At 41.0% G+C, this 21631-nt stretch overlaps 3 protein-coding genes across 8 annotated transcripts in view; 1 reads left to right on the top strand and 2 right to left on the bottom strand.

The window, feature by feature from the left end:
* adgrd1 (adhesion G protein-coupled receptor D1) overlaps nucleotides 1–3628 on the bottom strand; it is a 40813-nt gene extending 37185 nt beyond the window's left edge. For 2 of the 3 annotated variants that reach the window (XM_039803416.1, XM_039803417.1), the window contains exons 1-6: nucleotides 3176–3628; nucleotides 3046–3073; nucleotides 2565–2681; nucleotides 1808–1906; nucleotides 1225–1347; nucleotides 937–1113 (exon numbers count right to left, since the gene is read on the bottom strand). In XM_039803416.1, the coding sequence (XP_039659350.1) occupies nucleotides 937–1113; nucleotides 1225–1347; nucleotides 1808–1906; nucleotides 2565–2681; nucleotides 3046–3073; nucleotides 3176–3250 (619 nt within the window). In that variant the 5' untranslated portion in view covers nucleotides 3251–3628. The remainder of the gene's footprint in view (nucleotides 1–936; nucleotides 1114–1224; nucleotides 1348–1807; nucleotides 1907–2564; nucleotides 2682–3045; nucleotides 3074–3175) is intronic. The other variant, XM_039803419.1, reaches the window with a different exon arrangement.
* A 975-nt stretch (nucleotides 3629–4603) lies between these two features.
* stx2b (syntaxin 2b) lies at nucleotides 4604–13093 on the top strand. Of its 3 annotated transcripts, none has more exons than XM_039803427.1 (11): nucleotides 4604–4956; nucleotides 5056–5125; nucleotides 5204–5303; nucleotides 6042–6116; nucleotides 6353–6426; nucleotides 7733–7841; nucleotides 10483–10556; nucleotides 10762–10899; nucleotides 11416–11526; nucleotides 11697–11802; nucleotides 11967–13093. In XM_039803427.1, the coding sequence occupies exons 2-10, from the start codon at nucleotides 5105–5107 to the stop codon at nucleotides 11790–11792; spliced, it is 798 nt and encodes a 265-aa protein (XP_039659361.1). In that variant the 5' UTR covers nucleotides 4604–4956; nucleotides 5056–5104; the 3' UTR covers nucleotides 11793–11802; nucleotides 11967–13093. The 3 variants fall into 3 exon arrangements, with proteins under 3 accessions (XP_039659361.1, XP_039659359.1, XP_039659360.1); XM_039803425.1 differs by having other exon boundaries at nucleotides 5051–5125; nucleotides 11967–13092; XM_039803426.1 differs by lacking the exon at nucleotides 11697–11802 and having other exon boundaries at nucleotides 4605–4956; nucleotides 5051–5125; nucleotides 11967–13091.
* A 3083-nt stretch (nucleotides 13094–16176) lies between these two features.
* On the bottom strand, nucleotides 16177–18725 carry LOC120560673. 2 transcript variants are annotated; one of them, XM_039803423.1, is made up of 2 exons: nucleotides 16805–18725; nucleotides 16177–16332 (listed from the first exon to the last, which is right to left on the bottom strand). In XM_039803423.1, the coding sequence occupies exon 1, from the start codon at nucleotides 18355–18357 to the stop codon at nucleotides 17065–17067; it is 1293 nt and encodes a 430-aa protein (XP_039659357.1). In that variant the 5' UTR covers nucleotides 18358–18725; the 3' UTR covers nucleotides 16177–16332; nucleotides 16805–17064. The 2 variants fall into 2 exon arrangements, with proteins under 2 accessions (XP_039659357.1, XP_039659358.1); XM_039803424.1 differs by having other exon boundaries at nucleotides 16929–18725.
* Between the last annotated feature and the right edge of the window lie 2906 nt (nucleotides 18726–21631).

Below are 21631 nucleotides of genomic sequence, written 5' to 3'. Positions count from 1 at the left end.
TTGACAAGAAGGAGTCCCGGGCCATTAGACAACACATCTGAAAACACTTCCACCAAAAGAGCAAAACAACCAAGCGCACATCTCATTTGTAGTTAGAATATGAACCATCTGTGCCAAAGACCACCCCCACTTAAATGCTATAACTTTCACTTCATGTAGAGATGTCTAATGTAACATTCTTAGCCTTCAGTGATAATTGTATTGGTAATATGGCACCTCAAGGTTTAACCTATCACCCTCAAGGCTTTTCCTCACACATGAGAGAGAAGTGACCGATGTCCAGAGACTTCGACATGTCACACTCGTTCTCTTAATACATCCATGGTCACGCTGTATGAGAACCAGATGAAGTTGGATCTCTGTAACAGAACACTCAAATCTAAATTGAGTTATGACGCCCGGTGAACACAACCTTGAGTAATTGCAGCAAAAACAAGATGACAGAAGTCATTTGAGAACAAAATACTGGGCTCAGTGGGCTGTAAAAGTTTCACATAACCTTAAGCCTTTTTCCATTTTGTCTAAACAGTTTACCAAATCTTTTCATCTCATTTAAATCCAATCTTTATTCTCACAAGTCAAAGTATTGGTCATACTCAGACCATTATTATTTTTCAAATGTCATCCAACTTGGCGTTTTCTAATCACCAAACATTATTGTTATTAAGAGGGAAATGACCACATCTTATTACACGTCCATAATAATTATATGTTTTGTGATACAGCAAAAGATAAAAAGAAATACCCTTGACTTGCCAAATCAACTGTCTGCGGCTACATCTGGTTTCAGTTAACAAAACCTTGAATGCAATTACCTAACTAACAATTTATGGTTGAAAACCAAAAAATATATATTTCCAAGACCAAAATACATTCCATATGGGTGCCTATGGGAAAACAGTGTGTAATAAAAAAAGGCAAATTCATCCACAGTACCTGGAACTCTGATGTTGGCCTTCCATCTGTGGTTGTTACCTCGAGTGTAAAACTCCACGTATCCTCCATAGTTATTGGTGTAGACAGAGAAGCCATTAGAGATAACTTTCCCTCCAGAGGCTACAGCAAAACGTGACTCTGCCTCATGGTTTTTCCAAAAAAAGGAGAAGGTAATTCCTAGAAAAAGTGATGAAAAATCACCTGTAGCCATAAATACAAGACTGAAATGGGGTTAAAATAATTAGGGTTTCGCCAAATTGCCGTGTACAGAAATGACTGTGCACTCACCCTCAGGACCACACCAAGTAGGGTCACTAATACAAGAGTTCTGGTAGTTTCCAAAGTGGAGAAAGGTACCGCCGTTATCTCCATTCAGAAAGATGCCCTTGTTGACCATTCCTTCAACAATATCTGCAGCAAAGCACAAATCAAGGGCATCATTTCGCTTGAAAATTATGAGCTAGCCAGGGGGTCTACTTACTTATAATCCAGATGTTCAGTTCTCTGTTCACCCAACAAATCAAATTATCCAAAGTCCCTTAATAGTCAACAAATCATAAATTGTTTTGTGCAACTGATGATGAGGGTTTTACAGCTTTCTTGGTATCTCATAAAAGAATACAAATGCATTAAACAAGTGGCTTAGATGTATCAATATGTAACAACTCTGGTTTGACTAAAGCTAATGAACAATAACATACAACTAAAAGGCTAAGAATTCCTCATCTCGTGTTGCACAGACAAAAGACAGATCAAGGAGAAATGTGTGAAACGCACGCTCAACCGTGTGTAGATACAGATAGGACAACAGAGAGCACAGGTGAGTGATGCACAAATTAATTTCAGTGAGGTGAAAGTGATTGATTCTCACCTACTGTTGCAGAAATGTTAGTGTAGGCAGAGTCATTGGTATACACATAGGAAGAGTTATGGGAGGAAGGGAGCACAGTGTGGTTGTGGATTCTGAGAGCTGGACAAAGACAACGGAGAGAAACAGTGATTCACACCTATATAGACACATAACAGGGGACACAAGAGAACAGTGAGAGGAAGACAACAGGAGGGACGTGGTGTGCAGGTATGAGACAGAGTGATGCTGAGCTGAGTGCACAGAGGCAGCAGCGCTCAAAGAGGTCTTTTCCTCTTCACTTGAGGATTTTCCTTAACTCAGAGTGACTCCACACATCAGACTCAAGTCTATACCTGATCCCTCTACAACTTAAACATTTGTATGAAAAGGTACATAGTGACAAAGTCACACGGCTGCAAACTCGATGCATGTGGAAGACTTTATTGTCTTTCAGTCCGTCACCAATTAAAACAACTCTAAGATGCAGAATAATGATCTAATCGCTACATTTTTCATACCTTTATCACCTCCAGATTATGGGATGTAAAGTATTGCAGCATTTTAAATCATAAGTTACATCACACACCAAATGAATATTGTGTTCTATAATTTCAGTGATAAATCTGACATACAATATAAACACTCTGAACACAGCAGCACACAAAAAAAAGAATGATGGCTGTGGCTGGAAGGTGGGTGGTGGAGTACATGCAGAGAGCAAGACATTTAGGTGGTGCATTCATATGAGTATACACAATCTATTTATGTATGCACATACTTATGTTACTTCCGTTAACATAACCTGGTCTGTTTCCAATCTGGTCCCACAGTTCATGGATTCCGTCCACAGCATCAAGAGGCCAATAATGTGAGGCCGTGGCCAACACCTGCAGGCCTGGACGGAGAGTTCACGGGTAAACAAGCATCCAGAAAGGGCTTTCCCCCCAATCAAGCTCTGTCCCATGACTCAAAACTGATTTTCCTGGCACTCCATTTGGGATTTTAGGAGGATTAAAAGATTGATAATAATGAACCCAACAGCTGTAAAAGTTATACAAACTATTCTGATTAATGAGTAGGGCAGTGAACAAATCAATCACATTTTTCTAGTTTGGCAGTGAGCAGATGGTGAAACACTTTTACAGTTCACTATGTATTTCTTATCTAGTATTTAGTTGTGCAATGTCATCTTATTTTAATTTGGCAACTTAAAACTTCCACAAAAGTGTGGAAAAATGAAAGCAATCAAGCATTACTACCTGGATGCTTCACCACTTGAGCATAAACCTGTAAATAAAAAAATAAAATGTATTTGTAAAGGGTGCTATAGAAAAGATGATCCGACTATGACATGAGAGGATGGGACTATAGTTGTGTTTATGATCTTACCTTGATACAGGAGACAAAAGCTGAAAAAAGATGAATTCGTAAAGGAAATTCCATAGCTTTTGAAAAATGTACCATACACACGTCTTTTCTGAAAACAACTATTAAATCCCCAAACAAAGATGAATCCAGGAGGAGTCACTCATTATTCCAAGCTGTGAAAATTTCTGATCAGTCCATGTGTCCAATCTTTGAAATATGGATAAATAATAATTACAGTACCAGAACAAAAAAAATTATTCAATTTAGTGTTCTGGCACGAGGCAGGAAAACGTCAGAAGTGTTCCTCTCATGATAAAATTCTGAACACCAACTTTAACTTCCACGCAGAAAACTGTAATCCGTGATACAGTAAACTAGTACTTGTTTCTTTGTGTTTCTGTGGCTGCATCTGGAAATGGCCAGGAGAAGAGAAGCTCCTTACTGGCTTGTTGGACTGAACGTGGGAATTGCAAAACGTGATGTCATTTTTTGGATCTTCTGAGGAGGGGCGTTGGAACTGTGCGTAAATGGCATGACTTATGCGTAATTGGAGATTGCGCGGGGAATGAATGAGATCAGGATCTGCACTGTGCGATCCAAATGGTGTTTAGATAAAATATACGTATGAACATGTGCTCTCATGACTAGTTTCGATATTGGGTTAAATTACAGGACAACACCCAGGACTCTCTGGGAACAACAGGGATGCTGCTGATGGGTGCTTTCTGAAAGGCAAGCAGACCCAGAAATCACTGGAGTCGCACAGATACAGTATCTGCAACACTAAGTATAACCGTTTAGAAGTGACCTCATAGGTTTGGTTAATTACATTTCAACCACTCGAAGATTTACTAAATATGATAACTTACTTCACACTGTAAATTCCTGCAGACATATCGTGGTCATGTCAAATGTGTCGAATGAGATGTGGGTCACACTTCGTCTTTCTTGTAGTTTTTGTAAGTGAAATAGTGATAGTTTGGGAGGATACCCACAGGTGGGGGAGTCATTAGAAGCTCTACTAGTCATGTTCCAGGCTGCCAAGGGCCACTTGCTTACATATCAAGGTAAGCAGCGCCACCGTGTGGCCAGATAGCCAGTAGTTTAGCGTCCAACCAGCTGTGCGCATCTATTATTTATTAAACCTTCTCGTATGACTGCCTGGTGGTGTGTTTGCTGTCAAACTAATATTCATCATCTGATAAAAATCACTGTGGTTTTCGTATAATAAACCACAAAAAAGACTAATACTTGTAGTTTTTAATGGAGGTAATGTAATATTCCTCCTTTTCTAATGCCGACCCTCCCAAAAACAGAATATGATTACATTAATGCAGTTTGTTGACGGTCCGATCAAATTTAATTGAAGGGGGGTGGACTATAGTTTCTCCAACCCCCTGAGGCGGGGAGAGAGAGAGAGAGAGAGAGAGAGAGAGAGAGAGAGAGAGAGAGAGAGAGGCGGATCCCGGGGAAAGAGATATTGTGGACCTGGCGCTTGTGCGGTGAGAAATATCGACACGACCAGAAACAATCACTTTCGACCGTTATTTTTTATTAAAACTTTTGAAGGCCTGGCGCGCTCTCTACCTATTTATCTCGCCTCAATAACGCTGTTAACGTAGGCCTGCTGTTGTTCCTTAGCCCAATTCAGCCGTCTCGACCTCATAGTGCACAGTAAGGTGGATCAATGTTAACTCTACACATGGAGACATACAGGATGACCCAGATCTTTTACTAGAATTATCTGGGCGGGAGACAAGCTGGCCGGTGTGATGAAGGATCGATTGGCTGAACTGACTGCTGTGAGTGTCTTGCTTTAACTGTATATACACCTTGACAGGTAAAGACATTCTGGCTGCACAAAAAGTCATTCACGCACGTTTTTCATCCGTGCAGAGTAGGGCACGAGCAGAGGAGGACGTTGCAGTCGCAGTGGACAGAGATGGCTTCATGGAGAGCTTCTTCAGAAGGGTGGGTATCATCACTGCAACTTCCAGTATGTGCACAGGTTTGGGGATCAAGATACTGATGTGTTATTGATGGATTCAGGTAGAAGAAGTCAGAGGACTCATTGATAAGATCTCCTACCAAGTGGAAGAGGTGAGGAAGGTGCACAGCATGATCCTGTCTGCACCCAACCCAGATGACAGTAAGTGTGTGTCTTTATGATAGAATTCCGAGGGCATTTCAATTTCAATGTTGACATGTCTGTGTAGTTTTCAAGGGATTCATTTGTGCATTCAGTTTTATTGAGAGCTGCTTGGCTGGAGTTTGACTTGTGAGGCGCAGAGTGAAAATGTCTCACTTCCTTTGTTACATTTTCCTCCTCATTGTATATGAATGGCTGCCCGGCCGGAAACCTGTGAAGGAAACGGCTCTGTTTTGCCCCAAAACTCACAAACCATCGTAGTTTGGGCTCTGACTTGTTCTGTCAGGAACCTTTTAACAGTCGGGAATTCAAACATGCTGTCATTTGCAAATGTTTGCAGGCAACCAGTGTACAATGTACCATCTCTCTTACTAATCAGATATAGTTTCAAAGTATTTCTAATGGCTTTGTTCAGTGTGTGAGCCTGAGGACCCTGCAAGACAAAGAGCCAGTTTACAGTGCCCTGGCATCCTCAGTGATTATATTTAATGTAACACAGTACAGTGTTTTAAGATCCATGACGTGGAAAATGGTCACAAGGGAAGGAACAAAGAGCTGGTGCTGTGTGTGACCTCTGTAATATTGCCAAAAGGGTTGTTGCCAAGTTACAAGATGAAATCACAGCAAATCCAATATTTACAGAAGAAAGAAAGAGGCAAAGTGATTAGCTGAATGACTTTATTTTTCCTCATCACCAAACCAAGTCTGACGTGTTTCCCTATTTGTGTTCGTGCGAAGGAACAAAGGACCAACTGGATGCACTGACCAATGACATCAAAGGGAATGCCAACGTGGTGCGAACTAAACTCAAATGTGAGTCCAACTATGACATGATTGTCACACTTGTTTATTGACTACACCATACCAAAGGAGATGTTGCCTGCTGTTGTTTAATGTATCATAACTTTAGTGTTTTAGTGTGCAAATGTGGTTGCTTCTTTGAGCTCCTAGACATGTGAATTTCCCTATGGGGATGAATAAAGTATTCTATTCTATTCTCTCTCTCTCTCTCTCTCTCTCTCTCTCTCTCTCTCTCTCTCTCTCTCAAGCCATGGAGCAAAGTTTGCCCAAAGATGATGTAGCTAACAGATCCTCTGTTGACTTCAGGATCCAGAAAACACAGGTCAGGAAACAAGCTGATGAATGCTAACTCCTCACATACACACTTTCCTGCTCATACATGATCATCATCATCATCCTCATCATCATCATCATCATCATCATCATCATCATCATCATCTGTCAGTTGGGGGAAATGTTTTTGTATAGATTTATCCAAGATGTTAGAGTATTATAATTATTTACTATGAAATTCACAACTTTACCTGCCACATTCACTATTAACAAGATGTGTTGATTGGCATTGCATTTCTTTTAATTTTATACTCATTTAATTTAATTAAATTCTATTCAATTTTATTCATAGTGTCAAATCATAACAGAGGTTATCTCGGGACACTTTACAGGTAGAGTAGGTCTAGACCACACTATAATTTACAGAGACCCAACAATTCCCCCCAAGAGCAAGTTGCGACAGTGGCTAGGAAAAACTTCCTTTAAACAGGCAGAAACCTCAGGCAGACCCTGGCTCTCGGTGGGCGGCCATCTGCCGCTGCCGGTTGGGACCCAGATACACAGGTACAGATATATAGGAATATGATTCATAATAATTATAGCAGTTGGCATGATGAACAGTGGCAATTATAGTAACAATGAAGATAATAGAACTATGACTAGTAATATTAGTAGAAGCAGTGCGAGGCGTAGCAGGGCGTCGAGCAGGACCACAGCAGCAGCTGCTAACACGATCCAGGCGCCACCACAATCCAAGGAAATCTGCGAGGCGAGAAAACACAAGGACTCCGGGGAAAAAGCCACCCCCCCCAAATTAATAACATGCATTAATGGGACATGAATGCACACAGAATGAAAGAGGGAGGAGGAGAGAGGAGCTAAGTGTGTCATAGGAAGTTCCCCAGCAGTCTTAAACCTATAGCAGCATAATTAAGGGTTGGTCCAAGGCGAACCTGGGCCAGCCCTTACTATAAGCTTTATCAAAGAGAAGAGTTTCAAACTTACTCTTAAACGTGGAGACGATGGCTGCCTCCCGAATCGAAACTGGGAGCTGGTTCCACAGGAGAGGAGCCTGGTAGCTGAAAGCTCAGGCTCCCATTTTACTTCCGGAGACTCTTGGAACCAGAAGTAACCCTGCATTCTGAGAGTGCAGTGCTCTAGTGGGGCAACAGGGTACTATGAGCTCTTCAAGATATGATGGTGCATAATCATTAAGAGCATTCAAATGTACTTTTAATTTCAATAGTGTAAGTATCTTGTACAGAACTGCTATTAGGGTAGTAAGTCATTCAATTCTGCAGTCGGAAATGCCCACATTCTCACCCTCTGTCCTTGTTTTTTTCACTTGTCCTAAGCACACAGTGCTGTCCAGGAAGTTTGTGGAGGTCATGACCCAGTACAATGAGACTCAAGTGTCCTTTCGGGAAAGAAGCAAAGGAAGGATCCAGAGACAGCTGGAGATAAGTACGTGAAAAATAACGGACCCCCTAAACCCTCATGAGGCTTAGTAGTCTTTGAAACTTTAAAGTTATGATAATGAAAGTAAATTGTTACTACAAACAGGAAATACTCCTATTTTTTTTAAACACATCAATTGCTTGAATTTGGTTGAATGGTCAAGATTTGTAAATCTAGAGATAAAAGAGACAAATAAAACCTTGAAGCTGTGTTAGCACGTTAGGATCCAGGAAACAGACCACACCGGTTTCCTCTCTCCTTCTCTGGATGGATTTGTTTCAGGTTTCTTCTCATGTCAAAGTTCTCTTTTGCACAAACCAAAGTCACAATGGATCACATCCAAACAGTAGATTTTCAATGTGTTGGGAGTTTTGATGGAACTTAAATGAGCAGTAGTTGTAGTAGTAGAATTAATCAAAGAATAGGCTATACAATAGAGCACCAACCGGTTTATAGAAAAAAGATCCATGACTAGCAAGAGTTAGGTACTGAGAAACAAAGATAAATGGAAATGAGGAGTACAGCATTAACAGGATGTGTAAACTAGCAACAACTACAGAATCCACAATATACAGCGTAAATAACAATATAGGTGTATTAGCATTCATACAAGCGTATTAGTTGGTCCACCATTTTCCACTTTTTGTTCGGTCATCTCTGTTCAGAATTACATTGACAAACGAATGCAAAGACAGTGTGTGGTGCATTAGGTGCATTGTATTATGCACATTGAGTAACACGAGACAATAGCGCAAAGCAAAAAATAGGACTGGCTCTCACAGTCCCTGCGGCCAGCAGTAATGAGAGGCTCTGGTTCTCCACGCTGCAGACGGAAGAGCCTGATACTGGAGATGCCTCGTTGTGTTTGCGTTTCCCGGGAAACGGGCAGAGGGCTCGGGCCGCCTGTGTAACAGTAGTTCACCTCTTTGGCACGGCCACATGAACCTCGGCCTGTGCCGTTGTGGACTTACATCATTCATTCACATTCAGCGGTGACTTTTATGCTTGCTGTGTATCGATGAGTTGTCATAGTGTTGTGTTTTGCTGTGTTTGGCTCAGACTCTCTGAGGAATAGCCAACGCAAAAGGTGTGTGACATACAGTAAGCACCTGCACAGAGATCTGTATCTCCAGGGAGGGTTTTGTACAACAGGAAGCATGGCTCCAGGAAAAGAAAGCTTTCTCTTTATAGAGTTTCAGCAGCTGTTTCTCTATGAGGGCAGCTGGCTTTCTTTTGTTCCTCAGACACTTCTAATATTAGTCACAAATACAACCCTTATCCGGCAATACACTGAAAACCACAGCAGGAGCTGACAACAATGAATTATCTCAATTAGCAGTCCACTGATAAATGCATTGTTAACAACTGTTGCGCTAAAAGTTGTAGTTTAAAATTGCAGTATGTTTTGCTATCAATGTTTAGTATTTAAAATGTAGGTTTACAAAAGAATTCATAAAGCTGCAGTTATAGATAGATAGATAGATAGATAGATAGATAGATAGATAGATTTTATCACAGCAGCAACTAACATGGACACAGCACACATACAGAAAGATAAGATAAAATATACTTAGAGGAATGAAAAAGAATGTACACGTATATACAAGCGTAGAATAAAAATATACAACCTACATAGTATAAATAATAAAATAAAAATGTGCAAGTAGCATAATAGTGCAATACTGTAATGTGTGAGGTAATGAGAGAGTTATCTCACACTCAGCTGTAAATTATTGTACAGTTTTATGGCATGTGGCAGGAAAGATTTTCGGTAGTGGTCCGTTCGACACCAAAGCTGTCGTAGCCACACACTTACTGTTTAACCAGTGTGGGTTGGAGAGGGTGATCAGTGGGTAGAAAGCAAAAAAACGCCAGAATTTGAAGTAAAGTCCAACCTCTTCCTGCAGCTCCCCCGCCCCCTTCCACTCTCTGTCGCACGGGAATAGAACAGCCAATAGGAACGCTCTATCTCTGAAATGACTTGTGATTGGCCAAAGTCTCCTGTCATGGGCTAGATTTTCTAAAGCCTAAAAACAGAGCCAAGAGGAAGTGATGTATCCTTACTACTTGGGGAAAAGTCAGCATTGTGTTTGTAGCAGTGTCGGGCGGGCGGGGGGGGAAAAAATTTTTTTTTTTCGCGGGGGGGGGGGACAAAAAGGTCTTTTTTTTTTCCCACAAACAGTCTTTTATACACAGCAGTATTGTATTATCCTGGGATTAAGCACACAACAGTATATATTGTACCAGGGCTAAGCACAGACACTTGTTGTTTACATTATTGACATTAGTGCAACACTGACTTGACTTGACTGATAGATACTGCATCAAAGTCCAGAGCAAAAATAAAAGGACTCTGAATTTTCTCCTAACAAGCTACCAGTAGCTGCAGCCTTTTCAATATAAAATCTTCACAGGCCTGTAAAATATATCTTATTTTTTATCAAATTTCAGAAACTGCATCATGCCTCTTCTCCAGTATCTGGGTGTTTTGGAACTACCATTTAGTTTACATTTAAAAAAAACGGCCTCAAGTTGCAATCAGAGGCATCTTTAGATCTAGGATCCAGTTGAAGTAGAAGTCTTTAACAACCCTTCTCTAGGTTCGGTTCATTGCTGGTTAATCATTGTCTGCTATTTATTATTTTAGCTGGAAAAGTGACCACCAATGAAGAACTGGAGGGCATGTTAGAAAGCGGAAATCCATCTATCTTCACATCTGATGTAAGTCTTCTCATGCTTTACTGTGCGCAGTATACTGTTATTGCAGGGTTACAAGCTATTAATGCCATCTAGTGGTGATGGAGAAATACATTTAGGGTGGGGTTGAGTGCTGCCAGGCCTTTTTTTCTACACACACAGCTGGGAACATTTGTTTGGTGCTTTGGGATAAAATATTTTACCCTGTCTCTCTGTCTTTCTCCCTTAGATCATTTCTGATTCCCAGATCACACGTCAGGCCCTAAATGAGATAGAGTCGCGACACCAGGACATCATGCGTCTGGAGTCGAGCATCAGAGAGCTCCATGTGATGTTCATGGACATGGCAATGCTGGTAGAAACTCAGGTACCTGCTACATCTAATTGTAAAGGGTTATTAGTAAAAGCTTCTCTTTATCTATTAGAAATGTAGTCTTTATTTTTCAACGTCTAATAGTTTGACACTTCCTATATCTCCCAAGTGTACCAGTATGTAGCCACTACGTTTCTTTACCAATACTACCGAGACTAGGGTGGCAGTGGTGTGAGATTTTCACGGTATCCGTTTTCACTGGAATGTGGTATTACACAATTATTATTCTTAACCCTGACCTTTAAAGGAATGAAAACTGAATTTTTTTTTTGTTATTGTTGTTGATCAAACGCTTTATTTTAATTGAAATTTAAAACCTTTTTTATGGAAATATGTGTAAAAACTCACTTTTGAAAAAATAAAAAAATAAAATGTTCAATACCGTAGATAAGCAAAAAAACACGGTATGATTTTCATACCATGGAATCGGTATACCGTTGCAACCCTAACCAAGACAAAACGCAATAAAAGATGCAATAAATAAAAGCATCATGATTCTTTCATTTACAGGGGGATATGGTTAACAACATTGAGAAGAACGTCTCCAATGCAGTCGAATACATTTGTAGTGCAAAAGAAGAGACCAAAAAAGCAGTGAGATACCAGAAAAAATCCCGGAGGGTATGTGTGCCTTTCTAACTCTGTGTTGCTAAATTGTCACAAATAAAACATTGTCAATTATACAAGATATCAAAGTCACAACTACCATATGAATCTGTTTATAGCCTTTTTTTTAACGGTATCCTACTTTGAATTGAAGTTCAAATAACACCCTCTTCTTCACTTGGCAGAAATACATTATCCTTGCCTTTGCTCTGTTGATCCTGCTTGCTGTGATTGCACTAATTGTTGGCCTGTCTGTTGGACTAACCAAACCCCCTGTTTGAGAACTACTGTGTGAGTAACAATTAATCAACAACGTCCATTCCTTAAACACAACTTTCATTCATTCATTCATCTATTCATTCATCTATATAACCATGAATTCATTTATTCATTTAGCCGTCGAATGGTTTAAAGGTTACGTAACGCAGTTGTCTCTTTCCTTCTCTTTTTGACAGAAACTTCTCGGCCTTGCCATGTGTGGGGTTGCAGGTTTACTCCTTTTACTCATCATAATAGTTGGAGTCTATGAGTGATGGGTTTCACCAGTCACACCCTCACAGCAGTCAGCTGTAGTCAGCTCCTGCAGGGATGAAACTTTTCGAACATCCACTATCCAACAGCATTACAGAGAGGATCACATGACCACACTGAAGTAGGTATGATGTGCGTGATCCACTTTGCACCGTAGACGTAGTGACGTAGTGACTTCCTGGAGTCTTGTTGTCATAGTATAGGTTGCCAGACAACTAGCGGAAGCTCCAGGAAGTCACATCTCCTGGCACATAGCCCCACATAAAAAACACAATGGGTCTTTTTTTGTTTGTTTACAGATTAAACAAACAAGATATAATGTGCTAGTTTTTGAGCCTTAGAGATGGTGGTAGTCTGATTTTGTTACCTTTGGACAGAGCTAGGCTAGCTGTTTTCCTTTGCTCCCAGTCTTTGTGCTAAGCTAAGCTGCTGCTGCTTCATATTTAGCGTACAGACATGAGAGCGATATGATATCCATCTCCTCATCTTACTCTTGACAATAAAGCAAATAAGAGTTTTCCCCAAAATGTCTTTGATATTCAAATGATATTGTGACAATTCTCTTTATGAATTGATGTTTAATTTGTGATTACATGTTAAGTTTATGCTCCTTATGTTCTGTTGTCCTTTTATATATTTACTATATTTATGTAAAATTACTGCAGCTCAGGAGTCCTTTATAAATAGAAAATTGTAAAAAAAACAAAATTCTCTGCAAGCATTTCTAGTAAACTGTCTCAATCAGAAAAAAATATTTTTCGAGTCGAACAGAATTGATCACTTCATTCAATAAGTCTAAATCAGCAACCTTACAAAAGTGCCTTGTTAACATTTCATATGAAACCTTAACTTATTAAATATATTATATTTATAACGATCACGGTGTGTGATGACTGAAATATTAATGTGAAAAAAGTCATGCTACAATGTAGGACTATTGGATGATTTTATTTCAAGAGCACACATTTAAATTTGGGTATTTGATTCTTTTGTTTATTTGATTCTAAGTTATATCTTGTATTTTATATTGAAACAGTATAATGAATCCATGTAAATAAAAGATAAAGTGTAAAAAGACTTTGCAAAGCGTATTTTTTGTTTGTTTATTTCCTTTCATTTCAAAGGTTATACAGTTGTATATATCGGTCATAAATAGTCTGAATTTGTCAGACAGAATTAAGGTTATTTTCTCTGTTCTTTTAACACTCCAAACATTTGGAGGTTCAGTTTGTTAAGAGGAAAACAGAAAGAAGCAGAGGGTGCTGTTTACTTCAGGACTAATAAGCACTTTGCACAAAGCTTTTGACTTCCGTGTAATCAACCAAACAAGATTAGTGAAGAAAGTGGAAGTAGATCCCCGGAGGCCAAGTTCTTTTCTGTCTTTGAATTAGATCAAAGGAAACTTCAGAGGTGCAAGTAAAGTGAAATGCCAGTGGATGTCTTTAAAGTCTGTATGTGACTGAGCAAGGCATCCTACATGTCAAGTCAAGTGATATTATGAACTGTGATTTAACTTGGACACAGCAGTTTATTTGGATCAGTAATTTTTGTGGCAAGATGTAGGTGTTGGAAGCTTTGGAAAAGGAGAACAAATGTATAGAAATACTATTTTGCGAGATATGGTGGGGGGTTTTATTGTAATCAGTGTATTTTTGTTTAAAAAAAAACACTATTATGAAGAAAATTATTAGTGTATAGGCATATTCCATACTGTAGTCTGTGAGAGTATGCTTACTGTGACAGCGAGCAGAATTGAGAATGATCGAATTGTGTTCATATATACTGTATATGTAGAAAATGTTCTTTGAAGCACATTGTTCTTTAAAGCAGCATTAAGGATGCACAGTTGGCATCCTTAATGTTGTATTACCGTTTCCTTCTTGATATAGTCTTCCTGGCCACACTTTAAAATAGGCCTACTTTTTACACTGGCGTCTAGAAGACATACTTTACCCCCATTTGCCCTGTTTTCTGTAACTGTGTGATCATTATTTGTCTCTCTGTATATTTTTTGCACATTACTAGAATATGTTAAACTGTCTTTTTTTACACCAATCACAATGACCTGATGAGTGTTTCCTAATGAAAAGTGTACTGTTAAATGCTCGCTGTGTCCAATTCTCAGATTGTTAGGCTTCTTGTTAGTTTTCCTAGTTACTTATTACTATACATACTTTATTTGGATTTAGTGTATGGTCTGGTATGGTCAAGTACGTTTTTGTTTTTGAAAAAATGTTCTTGTTGGAATGTGTATTTTTATAATTTTTTTAGACATAAACCATCATCGATAGGCCTACTTTTACTCTGCTGAGGCTGGTCACTATCTTTCCGCAGCCACGCCCCCTCATGACCCTGTTCATAGCGAAAAAATGGCTACAGCGGGAAATTCAGATGACAAATGGTACCTTCCCCATTAATTGACAGAGTAACGTTATGGCTTTCAAACACTGCAGAATGCAGCCAGCACCGGGTGACAAGGCTGGTCTGGTCTCTGTACATCAGAGAACCGTGCTGACATTGAAGCAGGAAGTGTGTTTGTTGTATTAGTGCACACAGTATTTCATGCTCCAAAACTACTACTAACGTTAATTAAGCTAACTGTTGCGTGTCTTTGTGACTTTATTAACCATTTAACTAGTCATGGTCATCCATGCAGCCTGATGAAGAGAGACAGAGAAGTAGAGGACAAATTATACTTGAGAAAAAAAAGAGATGGTTTTCTTCAGGTAAAAGCGAAGGAGGGCCCATATTATGCTCATTTTCACGTTCATAATTGTTATTTGACATTGTATCAGAATAGCTTTACATGGTTTAATTTTCAAAAAACACCATATTTTTGTTGTATTGCACATTGCTGCAGCTCCTATTTTCACCCTGTGTCAGGTCTCTGTTTTAGCTACAGAGTGAGACATCTCAACTTCTGTAACATCTTTGTTGGCAGCCGCAGTAGCTAGGTAAGGACCACATGAGCTAGCTAGCCGTTTCTCCAGCTTCGGTCAGTACAAGGCAGGATTAGCCGGGAGACTTCTTCTAAACGAGGGCGCACTTCCAACTTTGCGTGGAATACCTGCAGAACAGGTGTGATGTTCCCGTTTCGGTGTTTGAAATGACCAGACGTAGGTTGAGTAGTTAGTATGCTTTACTGTGATAACATATTCAGGTATGTCACATACATACAGTCGTTGAATACTGACCAACTACCTTCGCGGGCTTAGTGCCAACATTCTATACCCAACGTATGACGGCAGTCGTACCGCAAAAGTCACTGTCGTAAACATCATACTATTGTTGTAGACCTTACACATTACAACAGGGACATGTAAGTAGTTCTGTACAATTTATTTTGTAGATTAGGGTGAATTTGTGTGTGTTGTTTTGCCATTGAGAATGAGCTAGCATGCTAGCGCTAGCATGCTAACGGTTAGCCCCCTAGCCCCCTCATTTCGGCTAGTGACATGGAAAGCCGTGCAGATTATGAACAGCTCACCCGGAGACTAAAGGCAGGACACCATGGATGTATTAGGACACAGTTTTTTTTTATTTTTTCAAAGTTTGTATGTGTGCGGAAGCACCAGAGACACCAAATAACACCCCAAATCACAGAAAAGTGATGTTTTTTTCATAATATGGGCACTTTAATAGGCAACTCATTTTGAAACGTCACATCATTATCTCCTAATTAGCTTCAATGAGGCATGAGACATGATGAGCTAGCTAACATTACAGCCATAGACTAGTTAATATTAATATTTACAGTCTATGGTTAAAGCTCAGCCAAGGAGAACGCCATTACTCTTTACATATTGCGCTGTCAGCCACAAACACATGCCTCTATGCTTCCATATTTGACGTGCCAAGTGCCATCTACTGTAGTTCCATCATGTATATCATCTCTGGGCAACAATAATGGGCAGCAGCTCACACCAAAACAAACTAGATTGATTTATAGCATTGAACTGTTCCTTTAAAGGCACTGTGACATGTAGATGGTCTTTATATATTCACTTTTTGACATAATAGACATGCATATCTGATTTGCTGATTTATTTGCAAAATCATAACATAACGACAACAAGCAAAAAATGAAATTTATAAATGTTATATACTTATTGGAGTATACTATTAATGTAATATTGTAATGTAATAACTTGGTGATCTTGAGAGATACTGTCAAGTCCTACTCTTGTTCACCATCCAAAGGACACAGGGACAACTCAAATTTCCAACTCACTTTTATTTTGCTTGTGCTTTGTCAGTTGATTGGTCTGTTCAGTGATTTAGGTTGTAAACCTTTAAAGACAGAACAGAATGTTAACATTTTAGTTAAACATATTAAACATTCAATGAATTTAACTTACATTAGAACATATTAATGAACTTAAAGTAGTTTAAACCTTTAAACATTAATAAACTTAGTTTAAATATTTAATTAAACAATTTAAATAATCGTTAACTGAATTATCCACAAACTGCAGACTGCTACACAAACTAAAGAAAAGATAATTTCATGAACTACCAAATTCATTAACAAAGATTTAACATTTAACTTAATTTAACAACAATATCTTTAACTTGTTACTATACTTTTGTATCTTATACTTTTACTTTCTCAAACTGGAACATTGTTTTAGGACAAGCACATTTACCACAGAATCAATTAACCACTGTGTTCCTCATCCAATTTACATAGCAGATAATCATACCTCAAACATACTAAGCAGTATTTTAAACACCATGTGATAAAATAAAACATTTCACTGACCATTGGAGTCTTTGGACTGAACATACGAGTGAACTTGGAGCAACTTCTCTCTGGAGTTTGTTTTTCGAATGACTGAGAACCTCCATGTCTTAACAGGTGATCCAAATCAGTGATAATGACTGACCAGGCAAGCAGCAGGTTGGCTGCTGCTTGTGCACTCTGGGAAGTGTAGTTCTTTGAGGCTCATCTCTAGGATTCAGCCCAACACCTCCCACTTGAGCTCCTGGTTTTTTCAAATCCAGAGAGGTCACACGAGCCCTTCACACTTCTGCTTGTTCTTCAATGGGAAGTAGAATGACAAGGCGTCTGACATCTCTATGGAGTATTGTGGCTGGGATTTTGGTTTTAAGCTTCTTGGTTCTCTCACTGTTTGCTCTTGTGGGCGCATCTTTGCCATTTGCCTTTGTGATGTGAACAAGATAGCTGGGAAAAGTCTTCACAAGCACATCCCTTACGATGCCTTTGCCGTCAGCATTGACACCAACCACTCTAGCCAGCTTGTACTGTCCTCTCAAGGCATTTTGGTCAGCCAACCAGACCACGTCTCCAACAGCCACATTTCGCTCTCTGGTGTGCCATCTATTCCTTATGAACAGATTAGGTCCAGCCAATTGGCTCCACTTCTTCCAGAAATGGCTTAACTCTGCTTGAATATGTTTAAGTCTTTTGTAAGGGTAGCCATCAAACTGGAAATCTCCAGGGTCTCCTTTTGGATTGCCACGTCCTAAAAGCAGGGAATTCGGGGTGATGTACTCTACACAGTCTTCTCTGCTTTGAGTTCTTGCATCGATGGGTCTCTCATTTGCAAGGTTGGCTGCCATGAAAAGAAAGGTTTGGAATTCTCCCCATGTGAAAACGCCATCTCCACCAAGGTTGTTCAACCCCCGTTTCACTACTTTGACAGCTGCCTCCTCTGCACCATTCCTATGGGGAGAGTCTGCAGGGTGGATCTTCCATGACCATTCTGTACCATGCTTGGCAGCTGTGTCTTCAAGTTCAGACTTGTTTAGTTGGTTAAGGAAGTTGTGAAGCTTCTCCAGTGCAGGTCTGGCTCCCACAAAGTTGGTGCCAGGGTCTGACCAGAGTTTCCTGGGGTGTCTTAGTGAAGTGAATCTTTGATAGGCTAGCAGGAATCCTTCAGATGACATGTCACTCACCACGTCAGTGTGTATGGCTCGGGAAGCCATGCAGCAGAAGACTATTCCCCATACTCTGAGTCTGGTTCTCTTCTTAACCTCATCTTTTACTTCATAAGGGCCGAACAGGTCCATGGTGGTAAACTCAAAAGGTGCAGCTGGGCCAGTTCGCTCTAGAGGCAGATCAGCCATGATTTGTTGACACTGTCTTGCTTTGTTTTTCCTGCAGACCACACAGCTGTCAACCGTTTTCTTGGCAAGTCTACGGCTTTTTATTACCCAGGCTTTCTTCCTCATCCGGAGGAGGGTTCCTGCCACTCCCTCATGGTTTGCTTTGTGGGATTCGTGTGCCAGCAGTGTGGACACCCATGCATCAAAAGGCAAAACTGGCACTGCTGTCTTATCTTCGTTGAACATCTGGATTCTGCCTCCACAAACTAGCAGTCCAGAGTTCACCTATTTGTATACGGCCAGTCTGCTAAGAGTTGTGTCTGAAAAAACTGCACCATCTTGAGCTGCGAGGAAGAGGTCTTTGAGTGCCTCTTCATGTTCTTTGACAGTCAGCACAGCTTGCTTGGTCCTACCTCCCACTTTGACTGTTTAGGGGCCCGGCCTTTTCTCTTCAGCCACTGCTTAGCAGCCAGACAAACCCAGGCAACGACTCTCACCAGTTTGGACAGGCTACTGAATCTTCTTACATCCACAAGATCTTTAACCCAGCTAGTGGGCTTCCTTCCTAGAAGAAGAGTTGGGTTTACCAGAGGGTCTTGAGTGTCACTCTTTGGACTTTCCTGGGTGCCTTTTTGGCTTTTTTCTTTCTGCTGAACTGCCTTTGCTTGAGCTCTTGTTAATGCACCTGAGAATGCCTTCATCTGGAGCTTGTTTACACTCTCCCTGGCTTGAGCTGCAACCTCTCCAGATGATTTTATAGGCCACTCCTCCACTGGCCACTTTAGGAATGCTGGTCCGTTTTGCCATGTGGAATTCTCCATCAAATCTTCAGGAGCACCCCCTCTTGTTATGATGTCAGCTATGTTTAGGTCTCCCCGGATCCACCACCAGTCTTGAACCGGTCCAGCCTTCTGGATTTCACCCACTCTATTTGCAAAGAAGGTTTTGTACCCATAACTGACTCTTTGAATGGCTCCCAAGACTGTTTGGCTGTCAAGTAGATGGAACCATCTTTCGATCTTCATTCGAGCATGCTTTTCCACATACTTCTTGATCCTGGCTGCGAAGACAGCACCACACATCTCCGCTTTTACAGCTTCTCCCTTCTGATCCAGGGGTGTCAGCTTGGCTTTTGATTCAACAAATCGAACTTTAGTGCCTTGACTTGTCTCCCATCTTAAGTACATTACAGCTCCATAGGTTTTGTCACTTCCATCAGAGAATGTGATGCCCCAAGGTTTCCCTTCCCAGCCAGCTGGTGTGAGGCTCCTGTGGAATTTCACCAGTCCAAGCTGCACATATTCTTCAAAAAGCTGTATGGCTTCTTCTCTGAGGCTTTCTGAGAGAGGTTTGTCCCAGGTTTCTTGGGTCAGTTTCCCACCCCCTCCCTCTTGGAATGCTTTTCTGACAAGAATTGCTCCCTTCTGTTTGGCAGGTGTGACTAAGCCAATTGGGTCGTACAGTCCAGCCACTTGGCTTAAAAGAGCCCTCCTAGTCAGTGGATTGGGTGTCTCTGTTCTCACTTCTTCGTTGAGAAGATCGTTTCCAACTCTCATCTTCTTTCTTCTGGAAAAGTTAACTGAGGTTAACATGTAGAGCTTGTCTTCATCCATTTGGTAGCCGATACCCAAGGCTTTGTTGTCCTCGTCCCTCATTTGATTTGGAAGGATTAAGGTTTTACCTTGGGTCTTTGTTGGAACCTCGGTCTCCATTCCTTGCCTCCCACTTTGCCCTGACCCACGGTTTGAGGAAGAAACCTCCAGCTTTCAAGATCTCTTCAACATTTGCTGTGAGCTTGTCAAGTATATTCAGGTCATTTTGGGAGGTTAACCCTTGTGTTGTCCTTCGGGTCCCAGTGACCCGAAGGACAATACAAGGATTATGTACTTCCGTTTACTTTGTTGAGAATTGCTCTCTAAACAAGGGTTAATACAGCACCTTAGTTCTTGTTTGTACAGCATTTTGGTCAGCTTAAACTGTGTTTAAATGTGTTCTAGAAATAAACTTTACTTACTTACTTTACAAAAAACAGGGTTTAGAGAGCAATTCTCAAAAAAGTAAACGGAAGTACATCATCCTTGTGTTGTCCTTCGGGTCACTGGGACCCGAAGGACAACACAAGGGTTAAGAGGTCATCCACATAACTGTCCTCTTCAATGACTCTGCGCTCCTCCTCCAAGTCAAGGAATTTGGGCAGGCGTGCCGTTTCCCTCATAGCCAGCTGAGCAATGCAACCAGCAGGTCTGTCCCCAATGTTGACTTTGGTAATTGCATAATCACTTATCTCTTCATCTGGGCTGTCCCTCCAGAGGAACCTGTGAAGGTGCATCTCACGCTCCTCTAGCCATACAGAGTTGTACATCTTTTTGATGTCTCCTAGAGATGCATATGTCCCTTCTCTGAACCTCAGCAGGACAGCTCTGATAGGGTTGAGAACGTCTGGTCCCTTCAGGAGAAGATCATTCATACTCACGCCTCTGTATTTCTGGCTACTGTTCCATACAATACGAACTGGTGTTGTCACCGAATGGGGGTTTGGCGCCACCAGGTGGCTTACGTACCACACTGGTCCGTTCCACTTGTCCATGATTTCTTTGGTGAGTTTCATGGCTGCGCCTCGTTCGACCATTTCATGAATCTGGGTAGCATATGCGACTTTCCATTCAGGCTCTCTGTGTAGTTGCTTTTCCATCCTTAAAAAACAGGCCTGGACTGCACCTTTGTTGTTTGGGAGAGAGGATGGATCCACCGTCCACGGATACTTCGCATCCCAATGTGGAGCTGGTGTATGAGCATCCCCCTTCTTCTTGTGGGTGAGGCCTCCTTTAATGATCTCCAGCTCCCTCTCCTCTGCCAGGGTCATTTCTTTTCCTCCTGGTGGACAGTTTCCACATCGGCATCCTCCACATCTTGGCTCACATGCAGCTCCGATGCGGTCCCAGTGCCACCACTCAAGGAACTCACGGTTACTGGCAGCCGTAAACCTGGTCTGAGCCATGTCCTCCTGCTGTAGCTGGTCTGTGTCAATTGTTGGACTTGTGATTTCTTGATATTTGACAGCTGCTGTCCTCATGGACCGAGCGAAGTGCGTTTTGGACTCATATGCTGCAACTTCCACTTTTTCAAATAAGTCGGGATGTGCTCCACCAACTGTCTTCCCCAATGGACCCTCCCACAAGACGAGGTCTCCAATGATTTTTACCCTCTGGGGAGCGAGTCTTCCCTCTCGGTGGCTAATGAGAAGTTCCTCTTCTGGCCTTTCCAATTCCTTCAGGTTGACCTCTGGGAAGAATTTCCTCAACTTCTCAGGTTCAATTACTTGATGCACTCTGGCAATTTCATCCAAGCCATAGCAGACCATCTCATGAGCTCTCTCTGTTCCTTTCGGTGTCTTGACTCTGACTTTGAGGAGATACCTTTGTGTGTTCACCTCCATGGTCATACCACCAACCCCATGCACAACTAAAGTTATCTTCTCATGTCTTAAACTTAGTCTTTCAGCAGCCTTATGGGTAATGTA

Source organism: Perca fluviatilis, chromosome 6, assembly GCF_010015445.1.
Source record: "Perca fluviatilis chromosome 6, GENO_Pfluv_1.0, whole genome shotgun sequence".
NCBI classification, from domain to species: Eukaryota; Metazoa; Chordata; class Actinopteri; order Perciformes; family Percidae; genus Perca; species Perca fluviatilis.
Note: the sequence above shows the minus strand (reverse complement) of the source record. Positions and strands in the feature narration are given on the sequence as shown.